This window comes from Corvus kubaryi, unplaced genomic scaffold, assembly GCF_017639235.1.
Source record: "Corvus kubaryi isolate FWS band 111438036 unplaced genomic scaffold, C.kubaryi_AGA036_p1.0 split1-131, whole genome shotgun sequence".
NCBI classification, from domain to species: domain Eukaryota; kingdom Metazoa; phylum Chordata; class Aves; order Passeriformes; family Corvidae; genus Corvus; species Corvus kubaryi.
The window spans coordinates 26,603,162-26,622,313 of record NW_024582073.1 but is presented as its reverse complement, the minus strand read 5'-3'; the positions used below and the strand labels follow the sequence as shown (position 1 = coordinate 26,622,313).

The 19,152-nt window shown below is 40.0% G+C and overlaps 1 protein-coding gene across 1 annotated transcript in view; it reads right to left on the bottom strand.

Moving 5' to 3' along the window:
• KDM3A (lysine demethylase 3A) overlaps window positions 1–19,152 on the bottom strand; it is a 29,621-nt gene that overhangs the window by 6,221 nt on the left and 4,248 nt on the right. Inside the window, exons 4-19 of the mRNA XM_042053639.1 lie at window positions 17,781–17,891; window positions 16,113–16,215; window positions 15,364–15,488; window positions 14,811–14,883; window positions 14,642–14,730; window positions 12,325–12,476; window positions 10,775–11,346; window positions 9,320–9,521; window positions 7,666–7,880; window positions 4,861–5,013; window positions 4,538–4,633; window positions 4,078–4,205; window positions 2,205–2,391; window positions 1,552–1,718; window positions 576–812; window positions 15–186 (exon numbers count right to left, since the gene is read on the bottom strand). Coding sequence (XP_041909573.1) covers window positions 15–186; window positions 576–812; window positions 1,552–1,718; window positions 2,205–2,391; window positions 4,078–4,205; window positions 4,538–4,633; window positions 4,861–5,013; window positions 7,666–7,880; window positions 9,320–9,521; window positions 10,775–11,346; window positions 12,325–12,476; window positions 14,642–14,730; window positions 14,811–14,883; window positions 15,364–15,488; window positions 16,113–16,215; window positions 17,781–17,891 — 2,782 coding nt within the window. The remainder of the gene's footprint in view (window positions 1–14; window positions 187–575; window positions 813–1,551; window positions 1,719–2,204; window positions 2,392–4,077; window positions 4,206–4,537; window positions 4,634–4,860; window positions 5,014–7,665; window positions 7,881–9,319; window positions 9,522–10,774; window positions 11,347–12,324; window positions 12,477–14,641; window positions 14,731–14,810; window positions 14,884–15,363; window positions 15,489–16,112; window positions 16,216–17,780; window positions 17,892–19,152) is intronic.

Below are 19,152 nucleotides of genomic sequence, written 5' to 3'. Positions count from 1 at the left end.
TGCACAGTACTTACTTGAAATATCTTCAAAACCATCCCAGAAATCCCCTACAGTAGCTCCAGTGATGATTTCATTGGTCCTGCAGTTAACCAGATCTACTTCCTGTTGGCCAAATTCCTTCCTAAAGGACTCTGGTCTCCAGAGGTCTGCATTTAACTTGTGATGCACTCCTGACACCATTACAGGCTAGGAAGAAAGAATATATTCTGAAGAATTATTAAACACCAAAAATTCTAACTACAACAGAGTCATACATAAAATACACTGAGCATTTGAATGCAGGCATTTTGCAAACTAAATGCTCAGCCTGTCCTACCAGAATTCTGCCTTACCATGCATCTGAGCATTCCTTGTTTCAAACTGAGGCAGCTTTTTATACAGAGCCATAATTTCAGCACTGTGTTTAGAAACTGATTTAAACAGTAAAACAGATCCTTAGATAAGGATGTGTAACAGTGTTAATGTCATTTGATGAAGGTTGAGTGTTGCTTATCACTACAGTGGCTGTACCTGTGCTTCAATGACAGGACAAAGCACATGAATAGCAAATGGAAAAAGCAGGAAAATGAAAATACCTGTCCCTGCTTCCAGCACTCCCTGAAGACATTCCAATTGCTTTCATTGTTGGGATCCTGAAGACACAACAGGCGGTTATCACATAACCAGTAGTGGGGCGTGTCAAAGCCCATTATCGTGGGCTTTATGGTCAGTCCTTGAGGTTTCTTAGGCAAGTCTGTAATGGCTCTATTTTGCACCAGGGAAGCAAAAATGTCATCAAGGATTTTGGGTGTACTCTTCAGTCCATTGTCTGTCTGATTAAAAAAAAGAAAGAACAAAAAATGAGTGCTCTTTTCTGTTGCCTTGTCCTGCAGGCTTTAAAGAAAGTATTTGCCACTTCTAAAATTTTTCACTTGAGATTACAATCATACAGAGAAACAAACAACTGCAGAACTTTGCTGTCTAGAAATGCACCACGATTAAATGCCACTGCCATTTCTGATACTTTGTCTACAGAATTCTGGCACAACAAGTTCTGCTCTGGTTTACACCTCAGCAACACTGCAGAGACCCAGGATATGCAGCAGGGAACAGCACTTGCTTTGTATCAAAGAGCAAAACTACAGTTTTAGCAAAGAACTCTCACAGCCAGTACTTTTCCCCACCACTTTCAAGTCACATCTAAGATCAGACAAAGCCCAGAAACATCTGAAGTGAACCAGTCTACAAATGAGGTATGGGGAAGATACCACAGAAGGTTCTTCCCTCCATCTGCAAGTTCATTAGTACTTCTTTTTTAAGTCTAAAAGACATCCCAGTCAATGTACCTGCCAGATTCTAACCTAAGGAAGTTAATCTGCTTTATCACTCAGTTCCCTGTTCCTCACCAAGACTTGCTGAGACATCAAAACTGAATTAGTCCTTCCCAAATAAGGACAGAATTTTACTTACTGTGACAAGTAAGTAAACTGCCTGTGGCAGCTGTTCCCAGGTTTAGAACAGAATCTAAGCCTGGAAACAACTCAAACCTGTAGGACAGAATTTTTCCTGTACCTTTCCTGCAGAAGAGTTCAACAGATTCCGCAAGAAGCCTGTGTTATTGTTGCTCACAGGGCTTAATATTGCACTGTTGAATGTCTGCAGGGCTGTAGCTGGCTTGGCTAAGCTAGGGAGTGTCTGGAGAGGTTTGTTTTCATTCTTTGAAATTGGTAGAAGTTTCTCTGAAATGAAAAAAGGAAAACCATGAGAAGCATATACTTTGCATTTTTTTTTCCGAAACAAGATCCTCCTACATGCATAAACATTATATATAGATCTCCTCCCAATACACGCAGATGAAGTATTTCTTTCACTTAACTTTCTTCAATAAACCAAAGGTTTTAAACTCCCACATTCTAAAACAAAAAACCAAATCCAAAAAAACCAAAACAACCCCACAAAAAACAACAACAAAAAATATTCTCAAACTGAATTTTCAAGAATACTTGCATCAATGGGATTTTAATCCAGTTTTTGAAACAGAATATGCTAACTCTGCCAGGCTTCACTCCAAGCCACTGCCACGGCCAGTTCTGCAGCCCAGACACTGAACACCCATCCCAGCAGGCAGATGACCTCACTCTCAGCACAAGATATTGCTGGGTCTGACCTATATTCTTCTGACAAACAGCCACAAAGGGTTTACTCTTCACTGGCTCTGCACGTACCTTTGTTTTCTTTATTCACATTTCCACTTGTTAGGTTTGAAAACCAATTTAATGAAGGAGAAGTATTTACAGAAGCAGCTTGTTTGCTTCCAAGTGCTGACTTTAGAGGAGGATCATGTGTAGTGACTTGTGGGCTCAGGACAAAAGTGTTGTGTTGAAGGCTGGGCCTGTCTCCGGATGCCAAGTGCTGAAAAAGCAAAGCGAGAACTTGATCAGACACAAACACACCCTACTCAGAAAGGGAAAGCAAGCAGTAACACATCCAAATTCATTCTTTTAGAAGTAAAATGGCTTGGCCCTTCAAAACATGTCACCTCCACAAGAGGTCAGCATTGCAGCTCAGGATCGGGAGATGACAGATCAGCAGCATTCAGGATCTCCCAACTTCAGGAGCAGCCAGAGTTCACCATGCCTTAAGACAAGCACAGAGAGCCAAGTTTCCCAGGTGCGTTGTCTGGGATTGCTTTGGGAACCAAGTGCGGTTTTAACAGCAGTTCTGACAATTCTAGTGGTAGCTGACGCTCAGGCCAGGGCTAAGCTGGAGCTCTAGTTCAGAGGACTAAAACAGACATGGAGCATTCCTAAATTTTTCTCTTAATGTGGTAGCAGAAGTGCACTCACCTGCCAAGTCTGAGCTACACCTGCCTGAGTGCAGGACTGGCCTGGCCAGCACAATCCAAGTGTAGGACTGTCCATCTCCTTTGCAGCTGATTTATTGGTCATTTGGAGGTTCTAGGAACAGACTAACCAGAACCACTGCTTTGCCCTGGCATTCCTGCGTGACTGGTGGCATTTCCCCTCTCTGCTCAATTTTCAGCTAAGAAATTATTCTGCTCTTTTGTCTGCCTATTGCTACGTTCTCTATTTCATCTCTCATTGACTGCTGATGCTTGGTAAGGATTCTAAACATGACATAACAGAAAATGCTTCAGACTTTAATGAGCTTATGCTCACATAACCAGTGCAGTATCTAATTCTGAAGAGGAGTAGATAAATTTAATGTAGCTGTTTATCCAGAGTCATAGGAAATCTTGATTCAGAAGACTGAAACCAGGTCAGTCATATGCTAACTTTTGATTCACATAACCATCTTCCAGACTTTTAAAACTTGACAATATTTTTCATCTCTTCTGTTCATTACTAACACCAAAATCAAATCCAACCTGCTTCTTACACTTAAAGGAAACATTTCTTTTCAAAACAAGCTTATGAATAAGCTTCAACAAAATTTAAATCACTGAATTCATCCCATTTCTTGCAAGATACTTCCAAACTAAGCTATTAATTTGTGCTCTATTTTCAAAAGCAAAAAAATACTACATCCATTTACAAATATACGGATCCTGTGGGGTTTCATGTGTTTTGGGTATTCTTTACATACAGAGCAGCAAACCTACCAGACCGCTAGAGAAATCAATGGTTTTCTACACTCCTCTAAATCTCAGTGTTTTTCATGTTTAGCTCTTTTATGAATCCCAGTGCTCTTCCACCTTATTCTTTTAGATGCTGCATGTATTTTATCTCCAGGACTCAAGGAATAGCCTACACTTCACAACCATTCCCATTCCTCTGTTCTTCATACTCTTCTCAAGTGATCTCAATCTAATCCCATTTTTTCTCTAAGTCCTCATGAGCCTTTTTCAAGGACAGGTCACTACTGAGGCTCAGTGTCAAGGGGACACAATGAGATTTTCCCCAAAACCTAAAGAACTGAACCAGAAAGATGAACAGTGAATACAATTTGTCCCTGTGTGGGGGGGTTATCACAGAGGTCAGGGCTGGCAACCTACAAAGTCAAATTAGCAGGGGTCTCAAGAACATGCAATAGACTGACACAAACTTAACTGCACAGACATAGAGGCAATAACAATACCTGTTTTGAATCCTCCTTTAGTGTTGGCTTTGATAGTGCTTTGAACTGCTTATTTGCACAAGGACAATTTGCCTTTATTCCCCATTTTGTTCTTACAGAGTGAACAATGTCACCAACATCATAGAGAGCTGAAGGGAGAGAACCGCCAGTGAGCTCACATGCAAACACAACATCCAGCAGCCACTAAGACTTTTACAGAAATTGTGTGTGTTGTGCAGATAAACAATGATATGTGAATACAGTTCATCATTAAACAAGAAGTTCTGCTACTTCTTTGTAAAGGTCAAAGATAATAAAATCAGATTAAACACATGAGCTACTCCTATCTTTGAATAATAAATGCTAAGTTTTTACCAACTTTACTACTAAAATCAAACCTCTCTCAGTACAGTATCAACAACATACAAAAGACAGCAAAATCCTACAGAACATTTTTATGCTAATCAAATATTTCCAATACCTTTTCCAGGAATTATTTGTGTAGGCATTAGATTCTCTGGTTCATGTGCTTGCCCCTTCACACACTTAAACCAGGAGAAAGTATCCGAGTCATCGTCTGTAAAACAAGACCATTACACTGTTTTGTTATTGCATCTTTCATCCTGCTCTGGAAAGCCACATACTTTACTATTACTGATATATCCAACCACAGGTCTACAACATGTCCTTGTTGGGAAGGATTTTTTCGTCTCATTTAAGGTTATCACTGACTTCCAAGTTCAATACACAGATTTTATTTCCTCTCTTCCCCCTTTGTTTCAGGTAGCAATAGGCACTCCCCACCTTCATGTGAGCTTTTTTTCCTCATCCTGTAGCAATCCACACACACCCCAAAGCCACACTTGGAGCAGACCCAGTGCAGGTTGAAGATCGTGGTGTCACAGACATCGCACATCTCGCGAACGCCACGAACCGCGCGCTTCCAGGCCACCTGTCCTGCGGGCAGCAATGGGACAGTCAGAGTGTTAGTCCAAACAAAATTCAGCATTTGAGTGTTAAATACAGTCACTTAAAAACTACAGTGATATGACTCAGACTTGGTTTTGTATTGGAACTCCAAAAAATGCTTTTGTTACAAAACAGTCCAAGCAACCAAGACCGCTTTGCTTCCTCTTGTGCAGCACCAACCACAGCTCTTAGTCCTGACATGCGTTTGCCCAAGTTGACAAGCACACTGCTGACACTCTCCTAACTGGAAATTCCACAGCTACTCTAGGAAATAAATTCAGGTACTGCTGGCAAGCTAAGCTTAATGCGGAGCTTGCCACAACCAGTCTGCCCTTGTTCTCTATTCAGCAGCATGGTGGGCAAATAGTTCTCTCTCTTCCTTTTGGGAGGTTTTATGTTTCCAAGTGTGTACCTGATCTCCTCAGAACAGCGGATTTTCTTCTCTGAAGCACTGACTGCTGCTGTTTCCTATGGACTCACTATATTCCTCTCTCCTCACCCCAAGCCACTTCTTCAGTTCACTCAAAATATCCCAAACATTGACAGTATCTTGCAAACAATTACAAGCCCTTCCAGGGTTGTATTATTTTTCTGTGCATCTGTGATTATGCAAAAATTATTTTAGCCTGATCTCCATTTCCTTATGTTGCCAGCTAGGAAACTAGACTAGACAAAAAGCACACACCTGCCTCCTCCTACCACCTTTCACACTTGTAACTTCTCTGAAACTTTCCTGCCCACAGTGTTTCTTAATTTTAAAAGCAAGTTATGAGAGACCATGTCCTAATGCATGCTAAAAAAACCATACCAGGATCCAAGACATCTGTTGTTCTTCTTCTGAATAATGTCCATTGACTAAGTATGGAACAACAGTGGAATAGCCTAGCACAATTTGTTCTTAAGTAGGAGGTAAAAATTGTTTGACTACTTGCTTCAGAATTCTTCCAAGAGACACAGGTCTAAATATCACCAGCTCCATTCTTTGTCTTTTAAAAACATACACTATATTTATCATTTTCCAGGTCAACTCTCCAATTTCCCCCAAACAGGATGAAGGTTTTTTGTTCTCTTTTGAACGTCATTTCCTGTCTTTTCTGAATCTTGTCCCCTTCTACTCCTGTTTTTTTGGTTCCTCTCTGTAGTTTGATCCTGTTTCCTTTCGGCACTTGGTGGCCAAGGAACAATGTGACCTAACAAGCTGTTCTTCTACACTGCTCAATCTTTTACCACACAGGGGTTAATTCACTTAAATTTACCATAACTTTAAGTCAGGGTGGCAGAAGAATCTCGCTTTTCTCTTTGCTGACTGAGTACTCTCCCACTGAACTGTTTGAAGAACACCATATATGTAGACTGTAAATTACTTCTTCCCTGCCCAGGGCATTCAAAATAACCTCCATATTAATGAAAGTGAATTCCCTTGCCCTCACTAGTCAGGGCAATAAAATAAAAAAGGAATTAATGAGATTTTGCTCTCTTTCAAGCCAACTCCAAAACTCACACACGTCTGTGTTTTTTAAGCAGAGAATGTTCCTGGTAGCCATGCCAAGAGATGCATCCTCTGCTATTAAGAAACACCACACCCTCCCCTTTGCTTCATGAATTCCACCCAAAGCTTCACCCTCCTGAAAGTGTTTCTGTATTCCAGACTGTATCTCACCCTGGATACAAATAATTTGGTTCCACTGGCCTGAATATGTTGCAGGTCAAGAGAACAGCAAAGCTTGCAGATTCCAAGTAGCCCAAGGTAAGACCCCACTGCAAGTATTTCTGGAATATCTCAAGTCTTCCCTCCCCTTCTGAAGGGCATTCAAGCCTGTTCATTTTTTTTTCTTCTTTCAGAACAGTGGAGTGACTGCCAAACTGAGAGGATCTTTATCTAACGTCAACACTCCCCAAACACAGCAGACAGTGGCAATCTCCTCAACTGTGCTGCACCCCAGCCACGCACTTAAAATCCAGAAAACAAATAGAGTTTTAAGAGTCATTCTACTCCAAGAAGTGATTATGCAAGGTCATAGACTTCCCCATTTCTCTGCTCACATCCGCTACAGAAATATTTTGATGTGGCCAAACCCCTGTGTTTGAGGGCACCAAGTTTGCCCTGTCTGCACTAATTAATCTCCCCAACCAGTTACCCCTCACCAGCACCTCTCTGGTCTATTCCCAGTAGGGCTGCACACAATCACTTCTAAAAGTGCTACTACAAACTGAAGGTGGAGGAAAAATCTCTTTTACTGACAGACAGCATTAGGTCCATAATACAATTACAATAAAATAGGACCAAAGCAATCTAACAGACCCTGTGCAAAGCAAAACCTTTGTTTCATTTACACGTCAAGAATAGATTTTGTTGTCAGCTACCTGCTGCTTTATTTAAATTTTTTGTTTACATTTTGTAACAGGCAAAGTAATTTGATAAATTGAGAAACAACTTCTGACAAAAAAGGGTGGAATTACCCTTCCCTTTCCCCCTCCCTATGAGAAACAAAGTTGCTGACACTGGTTCACAGTGGCTCTTAATCATTCCCTCTCTGAGAGTGACATTTCTAAATATATGCAATTTACTTCCACACAGAAGCTTAAAGCTTCACATAAAGCTGTGAAAACACAGACAATTTCAATACAAGCTGATCTTACTGTGTGGTTCAATCGTTGACATGACTTCCTTTTCAGATATCACCAGCTGGCAGAAGTGGTCTCCAATGTTGGCGAGGATGTACTTTGCTGTGTCCAGATCTAGACCCACAACATTTTTGGATAAGGGTAGCCACAAGCTAATAGCCTCGGGGTCGTACTTATTTGGAGTTAAGAAACCTTCCTCACGCAGTATTCCATGCTTATTAAACTGCAGCCTGATGAAAAAAAAAAGGGGGGAAAAGGAGAGAAAACCCTCATCACCTCAAATGCTGTACTGGTTTAAATTCATTCCAGTCAGTCAATGCTTGAGCTGCAAATGTGTGTACTGTATGCCAATGAATTTACTGAAAGGTTACAACAGATATGGGTAAACATACTGGTCACTAGCATTAAACATGTTCAATGCACTGCTTGTTTTACAGAAACACACTGAAAACATCCAGGTTTTTAGTTAGAAATCTATCTTACAACAAGTGTAGTGTTGGGGTTTTTTATTCACACAAAACCAAATCAGGTTTACAATTTTTAAAATGCACTGGCATTAAGGACCACATTTAGAGATGGCAACGGCAATAATTTTATCTAGGACTACATACAACTCTCAAGAGAGGTTACAGCGCCTTAAATATAGACTATATTTCAGTAACAATTCATTTGGAGGCAGCTGTCAAAAAACATCAAGCAAAATTTGAGTAAGATATATTCCTGAGTGATTCTGAGTAGGTGGAAAGAATGAGATCTATATTGTTAGTAGTGTCTTAAATGGCAAACATGAAGAGTTCTGCTCAGGAACCTTTTTACTAAATGCTGTAGAGGAAAGTTGACTTCTGATGACAACGTGTGCTCACTGTAGTGTTAAGTGTGGCAGGAGAACATGTACTGGGAGCTGCTGTCATCAGACAAATGCTATCTTCAGATCTGACAGATTTCACACACAATAAAAAGGGAGAGTTCCATCAGTTTCAAGTTTTAAACTGAAGGGTTCATCTGATTTGAACTGCACTGCAAGTCTGGATTGTTACCCTGAGAGGATGAATTAGCATAGTCTGTTATGCTGGTCTCACACATCAGATTATACAAAGAGCTGCTATAGTAAAATCTCTAATCTGAGGTTAAATAGCAGATTAGTAGCAGATCTGCCTTTTTTTAAACCTTTAGCAACAGAACTGAATTCTAGTGGGTGCACAGATTAAGTGCTTCCATGGCAAGCTTAAATGTCTCCAGCTGGAAGCCCAGAGCCACGTACTGCAACTCTTCCACAGCTCTGGGTTCATGGATAACCTTTCATAGGTCCAACCACAAAACTTCAGGAAACCAACGTGGAATCTACCCTCTCACTGCTATCTCCAATTCTACTGAGCTGTAGCACTCAAACTAAACTCGTTATCCTACTGGCACTCAGCCCAGAACAGCAAAATAAAGAGCTCTAAGTCCTGCCAAACTATTTTCTATTCAAATGAAGAAGTTGTATCATTTCTAAGGGCTAAAAAACCATAGATAGCCACTCCTTAGTGGGGTATATTGGTCTTATAGCTAGACAGCAACAGTGAGCAGCTTTGAAACATGAGACCATTCCAGACACAGAACTGGGGCTTTTTAACCTTTCACATTTAAGGAATATTAAGGTATTTAAAGTATCCCAAGTTGTTCTTACCTTCTGAAGTGAAAGAAGCGGCAGAAGACGGTGGAGTCTCTCTGCTCCTTGTTCTTGCGGTAGCTGTCCAAGCGGCATTCCCTGCACTTGTGCAGGTGAGGGGCGATGTTATTGCAGGAGCCATCCTGCACAAATGCCTCTCCACTCTGCTGCAGCTTCTTCACTTTAGCAGCGTCAGATAAAATGGACTTGCGAACAATTACTGCAGGGAAGAGCAGCCAGGATTAGAAAAGCCTCTGTTTTTCACACAGAAGTGCCAGCAAATGTATTTTAGTGATAGAAGCACGTCAACTTTTCCTCTAAGTTTCACATTACATTGAAATAAAGTTATGCTAAAAATATTTGCAGTTAGCAGAAACCTCTCCTCCAGTCAGCAGGAACTGTCTCAAGCTACAGTTCCAGTGGAGTCACACAGTCTGTGGACCCAAGCTTAAAGCTCCTTCAGCTTTTTCACAGACGAGCACTTTGAAAGAACAGCTGCTTTTAAAGGAAGTTCTTGAGCCAGAGTTGGAATCCTGAGCAGATTAGGGCATGCAGCAACCACATCTCACAAGAAATGGGGACAGAGTACAACCTGGCCATTTCTCAGTCCTGTTTTCCCCCTTCATGATGCAACAGCTTTCAGCATCTTACTGTAACAGATGCCAAACACTTCCCCTCCTCCTACGCTGCCAGTGAGGCCTTGCAGGGGACACAACAGCAACTGCTTGGCTGGCTATGAATTCATGCTAATTATGGAACAGCACGTGGTAATCCAAGGCCAAGCAACAGGAGATTGAAGGAAAAAAAAAAAAAAAGATGGGTATGTAGGGAGATTCCCAGAATCCTGAACAAACAGCAACACCACCTGATGCACTGCAGGACACATGACACCAGGACTCCAGCTCCTTAAACAACCCCAGCCTTTCCTCTTCTGTCCCATGTGAGAACCTGAAGAGATCACCAGATGGAAAAGAAGAACAAGGGTGGTTTTGGGGCTGGGTGGGTTTTAATTTGTGATGGTGGTGGTTGGGATTTTGTTTGCTTTGCTCTTGGGACAGTTTTTAAACTAAAGTCCCTCTTGAACCGGCCTTCATTGAGAACAACCACCACCTCTCACTATGTTTGTAAAATTTAGGACCATTGCTAAAAGGTAATCTCATCATGCCATCAGCATCTGTGTTCCAAACAGAACCTTGTTTTTGTAACTTCTGCCATTCTGTTCTTGCATACATTTTTGTAACAACTTATTTCTAAACATTAATGATTGGTCTGTTTCCTTTATCAGGAAAGGGTGTTTCTCAACTTCATTGCATTCCCCTCACAAAAAAAAAAACCACTCAAGTGATTCCAGTTCCTGATTTACTCACACATATGCAAAATTAGTAATTTAAATTGTAACAAATAACCTACTTCAAGTCACTAGACAGAAACTACAAGAACTTTCAAATGACAGAAAATTTTAGAAACACTTACTATTATCCTGAACCTTGGCACTTCCAGTCCAAAAGCTTTCACTTTCACTTCTGTCACAAAGAATCTCATTCGAATTTCTTCTAATAAAAAACTCCATGTCTGCGAGTTCATCAATCTTGTTTCCTTTGTGGCTGCTGTGGCTGTTGCAGCTGCTTTGTGATTTAACCCCACACTCACTGAAGGACAGAAGATGAGCATCTGAGGTTGAGGGTCTGCAATCTAAAGTTCGCTGCAGTTCAACCATGCCACTGTCTCTGGGTATTGCTATGGAAGGGCTGGGATGCTGCAACTGTTTTACAGCAATGCACTCCTTGGGAAAGTTTGTTGTGGCCTTCATAAGAGGTTCATTAGTATTCTTCAGGTTGGTTCCTTTTTCATTAGCTGAATCAGTCAAAGATGAAGATCTTGAGGTTGTCAAAGAGGTGTATTTACCTTTTTGATCACTAGGATTTTGTGTTTGCTCTTTAGACATAAACCCCGCTTTAGGAAAGGCTGTCAGATCTTCCTTCAAAGCTTTAATTCCAGTATTAAGACAGGAAGGATGAGTTTCTGGTAGGCTTCGCCTACATGTGCTGAAATGCAACATGCAATAATTAGGGGAAAAAAAAAGGTGTCAAAGCATGGCATCAGCTGCTCAATCTAGTCACACAAAGCTTGAAAGAAGAAATTTAGTTATTTAATTATGTGCTTGAGTTCTGCTGTATGAGTATTTTAAATTTTGTGTGACGCTAAAGAGGTTTGTGTTTTTCAGGTGTTTTTTTCTGGTTTTGATTTTTTAGAGGAGTTATAATAACAAAGCTCTACACCCATGTAGGCACACACAAATTTGTGTACTGCTGTTACTCCACTACCTTCTCTCACAATTAAATAGTTGCTTCCTCGTTTTCTCCATGCAACTGCTGAAAAACTAGATGCATTTCATTTGCATGTCTGTGGCAAGATTCTCAAGGAACTTCTGACTGGCACCACAACTCTATGCTGGAGACTGTAAAATCTCTCACTAAAAAACCTTTAAAAAAATTCTATTTTCTACATTCAGCATGTAAGAGAGACAAAACTAGTAGAAAAAGCCCTATAGCACTTCAAATTCGAGTTTTCCTGTCACACTATTTCTACCATTACATCCATTTTGTGACAGAACTGGGGGTAACAAAAGTTCAAAGGCACTGGTGTTCAACAGGAATACGACTGAGGACCTGCAGTTGATGTGAAAGAAAGCAGACACCTGCCTGAACATATTCCGGTTTTCTTGGGGGCAGGGGAGGAATGCATTTGACAAAGCAGGCACCACACCCATGTATCCATTTACAGATGGGGTACAATGAAGCAGTGACATTGGCCTGGGACATTGAAGGGCCACTTCCTCAAAGATAAATACAAATATGGCATTAGGAAGTAAATTATATATCCAGGGCAAGCAAGTCTAACACTTTTCTATGCTGGTATTATAGAGGAGTAGTTATTACAGCTATTAAAATGACCTGAGTTTGTTGTGCTAAGAATCAGAATTATTCTTGGAGGTAAAAATCTGCATAAAACTGCTTCCTTACCCCTGAGGAGTTTCTGCACCAAGGTTGGGTGGTGAGTTAGCTGGCAGGGGCAGGCCTGGGTGCCTTTGGTCTTTATTTGCAGGAGTACATCCCAGCAGTGCTTCACCCAGCACAGTTGGTACTGACTGCACGTGTCCCTGACTGGGAGAAACCTGCAAGGGAGATTTTAACAGTTAGGAAAATCCAGCATAACAAATTATGGCTTTGCAGGGTTCAGCTTGAAAAGAAAAAAAATACTCCTCCTACCATGTTTAATAAAACTAAATAAAGACTCACTCAGTTCAAGAGATGGAAAGACTTTAAAATGTCCTTTTAAACCTTATAGGTTCCATGAAAGACTGTTGATGTTAATGCATTTTCCCCCAACTAACAACAAACTTTTTTGGGGGAAGTGCATTAAGCAAATGGAAAGGAAGACAGAAAGCCCTGCTCTTGGTAACTGCCAGTGCAACAATGCTTCTAAAGTAACTGCAGTAACTGGCAGGCAGAAATAGACTTCTGAGCTCAGCTGAAAATCCCAGAGAAAATTAAAACGGTGAAGTCTGACAGCATTACCAAAAATCTACACATGAACTTTCCTGCAGCAAGAAAACCCTTTGCACCAGGATTCTAGAAAGTGTTAAGTAAAGAAATCCTGTGTTGATTAAATCACCAGCCTAACAAATCTATAATTCATTTAGGAATACAATAGGCCTACCAAATTAGCAAGTGTCTTTAAAACAGTAGTTTTCTGTGGGGGTCCTTCCTCAGCTCCAACATCCATATTTTACTCCCACATGCTCCACTTAACTGCTGGGAAGTTACACTACAGGCTCATCAGCATCAGCTCCCAAAATATTTCCTTTTTGTTTTGGTATTACACAGCTGTCAGGCACCAAGTCAAGAGCTCAGAAATATGCTGCAGATAATTAACTCCACACTAGAAATGAGTCCTATCACATACTTATTAACAAAAAACATGGCTTCAGTTCATCACTCCCACATACTCACATCCACCAAAATCAGAGAAACAAACAGCTTCTGCTTTCCTTACTAGAAAGCACACTCACTGCAACCACTTGGAAAAATGGTTGCAAGGCATTTCCCCAAGAGTACAAAAGTGATAAATGATCCAGTCCTTTGAAGGAAGGCAGACTGGAAAATGAGAAGTAAATCACTACTTTAAGGAAAAACTATGGTAAAACAAGTTACAAATTCAGATCATGGTAATTCTTCAGCAGGGCAGTTGAAATGTGAAATACAGACCAGCTTTGTGAGTATCAAGCAGGCTGCTCAATGGCTGAATTATGCAGAAAACTGAAAAAAAGGCAAACTGAGCACCAAAAGCTGCTAAAGGCACTCAAGCATGAGCTATGGAAACACAAGACTGCAATGCTCTGTTACTCCATGCTGCCCTGCTGCCCATGCTCCCCCTCAGCAGTTAATACAGGACAGGACACTTCCTTCATTGAGGCATCTTATCCTGTGCTTGTTACCTCATGCTGGTTCTTTGTGAGGTTGTTAAAGACTGCTAATGACCATATCCAGCCATTGCCAGATCTGCACAGCTGACTCCACACAGGACTGACTGCACAGAAGCAACACAACCCCCTTCCCCCCCTTCCAGAGCTTCCTGAAGACCAGCTACTCCTGCCTAAAACACAGGTTTTGGTCTGAAACACTGGGCAAAATTACAGGGCAGGTTTGAAGTACTGTTCTTCAGCCAAGCCATGATTATTTATTTGCATTTCTACACTTAAGTAATCCAGATTGTCTTTTGCCCTTTGAGAGTTTACTTATCTCTCAGTGATACCTGGCAGGTCACTCACAAAAGAAATAAAAGTAGACATGAAAGTACTACAAAAGCCACATTCCCTTTTTGTACTGAAACAACTTTCAACTGCTCCTCGTGCAGCTTCAATCCTCACAGCATCCAAGTGCAGCTGAAGGTTTTGGGTTCAAGTACAAAATAGTTAAAGAAAGAACATGAAAAACAAAGGTTATAAACTTCAGAACTCCTTTGTGTTTTCTCCCATGGAAGAATACATGACCAGGCAGGCCAACTCCTAAGCGGGAGGAGGGGGCAAAAAACACAATAAAAACAAAAAAACCCAACCAAACAAAAAACCCAACAAACCACTACCTTTCAAGGCTTAGTAGCTTTGGCTCCAATTATCACAAGGCAAGATGTTCAATTCATGCCCAGACAAGCTTGAAAACTCAACACACCCTCCAAGGGATTATTTTATTATTCTACTTTCCAATCTAATCCTTAAGATGTTTTGAGAGGTGACATAATCATTATGTAGCAGCCATATATAACAGAACAAGACATTACCTCAGGAGAAGATTTTGTGTGTTTAGCATCAATACTTCCACTGTTCTCAGATGACTTCCTTTTCACACCCCCAATTCTTTTTGATTTATCTGGAAGGGAAGGTGATCAAGATTAGTCTATCACAAATAACCTACTTTGTGTTTGAAGGACAAAAAGTAATCGGTCTTACCACATTTTCCATTGTTGTCATATATGATTTCAACATGAATTAACTCTGGATCAAGAGTTTTTAAAGCTGGAATCTTGAAAAGGAACAGGAAACACAGAAGCAGCCATTTAGACAGGTGAAACTCTATTTGAGTATATTTATCTTAGATGTGGTAGCATGGACTAAGCTTAGACACTAAACTTCTAGGTTCTTTGAATACCAAGCTGAATTTAACAATATTCCATGTGACAGTGTCTCTGCATAAACACACAAACTGGTGCTTGAGAGCACTGTCTGCACAGCACAGAGAGCAAAGAAACCAGGATCATATTTGCTTCACTCTTCCAATAAAAACTCCAGGTCTCCTTCATTTTTCATAGAAGGACATTTCTTATTTAATAATCTACCAGCAGCATAAAGAAACACTTTGGGTTATATTGTTCTGCACTACACTGTCACCCATGTTTGAAGATTACAGTAAAGACAGAAATAAAAATGGTTTTGGTGGACATATAAATAAAAGTTTGCACCTATTCCCCAAATCTATTTGTACACCACAATAACTGGTTCCTACCTCCTGACAGTTGACTTCTAGAGTTCTTGTAGCTGGATTACCATTGACAACAACTGCTGTGAACCACTGAGTAGAAGGATCCAGGCTATAAATCCTAATTTTTGAACCAATGATATTTTTTCCACCTTCAAAATTAAAAAAAAAAAAAAAAAAAGCGCTTAGGACAAAGAAGGCATGAAGATGACCACAGTTACCAAAATGAATTTTTCCTGTCCTTACAGTAGGGGAAATTAAAACTAAGATGCAATATTTACCTTTTTATAAGAGACATTCCCTGCATGTGCAAGCACATTGACTACAAATATGCTGGTATGAACCCGGTAATTAAGAATTTAAAGCCGACAAACAAAACTAACAATTTTAAATTTGACTAAAAAAAGAAGCCTCTATACAACACCTGGAAGTTTTCACAAACAAGTAACAAATTGGAAAAAAAAAATCAAGTTACTGAAGCAATAAAGAACTTGATATTATTTTGTTCAAAATTACTTCAAGTTTGATATATTTCACAAATACCAGGCCACCTATAAATGCTTAAATTACTTACTCTTACTAAAGAAATACCTGAAACTTAAACATCTACAATCCTTCACATTTTGCATTCACGGCTTTGAGAGTAAAATCAGTATTTTTAAAAAGGTTTTATCCCCTAGAACAGATTACCAATTAATTAAACCAACACTGCAAGGATTTCCCTTTGGACTTGAGCATTTATTGCCAGAGCTTTCCACTCCACAGTATGTTTGTACCTTGGACCAAGCGTGTCTCATCAAGGTGTTTCTTAACCAGAGCCTGAATTTCTTCATTTACATTTTGATCATCCTTAAGAGAAAGCCTGGAACTATCCACATCCTATTTCAGGGAAAAAAAAAAGAACAGAAGTTTCCATTCAGGGTAATGCTTTTAACAAAATCCCGCAATATTTAAAAACAAGATGGCAGCAATTCATAGAAATCCAATTCTCATTAATCTGTGTCCCATCAGTTCTAGGATGTTGGATTGGAGGCAGACATCAATTTCTTACCACTAATTTGCAATAAGCATCTGCAAGACAGACTGAAGTGAGCTCTCCAGGTCCACTTTAATATTGTTCTGAAAACAGCCCAGCTTTGTTGTACTACATTGCTAATGAGCACTGATTTTAATTGAACCATCCATTCTTAATTTAGGATTTTAAATTCTCAGAAGCAGCAACATATTTGTCCTGAGCAGACACAAATGAAAATACTTTGTTTCTATTTATGATAATGCCAGGATGCAGTCCATTTAAAGACACCATTATAAAATGTTTATAGGAATGAAAACAGAGTCAGCTACATACAAATTATTCATAGTTATTCAGCATAATGTATGCATATTATAGTATTTTTTTCCTCTCGAATTCTTGAATGAGAACTGACTCTGAAATGGAAAGGTCAGAGCAAGTTTCCACCCAAGACTCAAGAGTGCTTATAAGAAAATGGTTTGGGGTTGGGTTTTATCTTTTTGTCCCAGGCACTGCTCTGGTATTTGTAAGAGGCAGAAGACTGAAGAACTAGAAGTCAATAAACTCTTATTCAAGATGGCAGTAAAGCAATCTTCTCCACTGCAGTGCTGAGATAAGGATTCTGCATAAAGAGATCTCTACCCTGCTGTTGAGCCAACACAAGCAAGACAACCACCTACAACTCAAATTTGGCTTTTAGTGACTCTCTTGTCAGTTTCTCTAAAGGACTTGAGCATTTGCTGACTGTTAAAAAGTCAAAGTAGAACACTAATGATGGCACTACTTGCAGTCTCAACATGGGACATCCATTACTATTTTTATTTCAGATTGCTTACAGGTCTCAGGAATAGCTTCCTAAAAAGGCTAAATCCTGTATCTTTAGCAGATACTATTCCTTCAAACACCTGCCCAGCCAGTCACAAGGGACAATTGTTTCAACCCATCTGTACCTAACAAACTTTCCTCTGGTGCTCAATAAAGGGACTACAATTCAACCATCTCATTTGCATTCTGCCCAATTCCTCATTTGTTTAGGATTAGTAGTGATGTGCTTCTGTTAAATAGCAAGATTTATGCCAGGCATTACTGTGCAAAGAGTTGCAGGAACAACAGTCCTGTTCAAAAGGAGAAAGGGAAATTATTCCAGGTTATCCCCCAACCAGCATGATGCAACTGCTGTCCCCTGGGCTGAATAACTGTCCTGGTACACTCCCTCATCCAGCTCTCCCAAGTGACCATGTCCTGAATCAGCTTCAGCAGGTTTTAAATCAGACACATTACATTCAGAACTGATATTTATGAGTCACAGAAAAACACCTACTACAAGTTTTTACCCATCTGAAGTTTGCATTTAGATTACATTAACTTGATATATCTTAAATACCAAGACAAGAAATTCATCTTTCATCTTCACAATGCCATTCAAGGTTACCTGGATGGGCGTCAAGAGGTCTTTAGAAAGAAAAACACACTTCTCTTCACCCAGATAGCGCACTGAAACCAGTGATCCCATTCCAGCTTTGTCCACTAAGGACTTGTAGGTCTAAAAAAAGTGAAAAACATGTTCTCAGAGAGTAAGAAGATTTCATCATTCATCATCTGCATTTAAAAAATTACTTTAATTTTGCTTCTATTTCTCTGTTAAGTTACCACATCTACACACAACTCGTGAAAACAAAACTAGTTTCCAATTAAACTTCTAATACACACCTAATGAAACAGTTACTGGACTCCACCTGAAATTAATTTCATTTATCAGCATGAATTAGGAATTCAATGTAGGTGGCTGTCATTAACAATTAATCAATCATTCATCTCCACATGAAGAATTTATTAATACAGTAATTCTAATTGTGGATATATTTCTAACAATCCTCCTTATGGTAGACTGGGGAAATAACTAGCAAATCAATGAATGCCTGCAGCATAGTTTACACTGAAGTTCTCAAAACTTGTGCAACACTAATAATACACCAAAACCTTAATTTAAGCACATGTGATGGCTTGGATAGCCTCACTGCGATGCAATGATGAAGTTGTGTTCAGGTATATCAAAGGCTTTAGCAACAGATAAGAAATAAAAATTTCCTTCACAACCTTCTGAACACTTCCTAATACCTTCAAAGTTAAATTTTTTCTAGTGACAGTAACAGATCTGAGAGGAAAGGCACCAGGAGCCTAAAACAAAAGAAGTGGCAAGAGTAACTCCTCCCTACCTGAAAGGTGTAATTGAGCCCCATTTAAAAAAAGGAAATTGTTCTGATAGGGGAAGGCAGCCTTTCTTTCATCAGTCCTTCAAAAACCCAGACACTCTCTTGTGTTCACCTCAGCTAGGACAGCACTGGCAGAGGGACAGGACCCCCAGAGGAGGGAACATGAGTCTCCCCAGAAGTAACTGGGCATTCCAAGATTCCTACAAAGCTACTCCATTTGTCAGAAACGCTCTCCCATATACTTAAATCAAGAAGTTGTGATCAAATTTTAAATAAATTAATCCACACACCTCTTCTGTGACCTCTGCTTTCCTTCCTTGTGTGATGATAAAGGGACAAAAAGTCTTTTTTTTTTTTTTGCCAAGGCAAGCTCCAGCACTGGCCTACATTTGAGCCTACATCTTCCTCTGTGAAACGAGCTTTGGAACATGTACCCTGCATGAACTGACCCGTCAAACACATCAGGAGGAACACCTTATGCCAAAACTGAAGACAAGTATCCAGTAAGAACTATTCAGATACTTGGAAATGGACAACAGCTAAGTTTAAATAAGGACATTTTCAGAACAAGCTATCAGCAAAATTTAACTG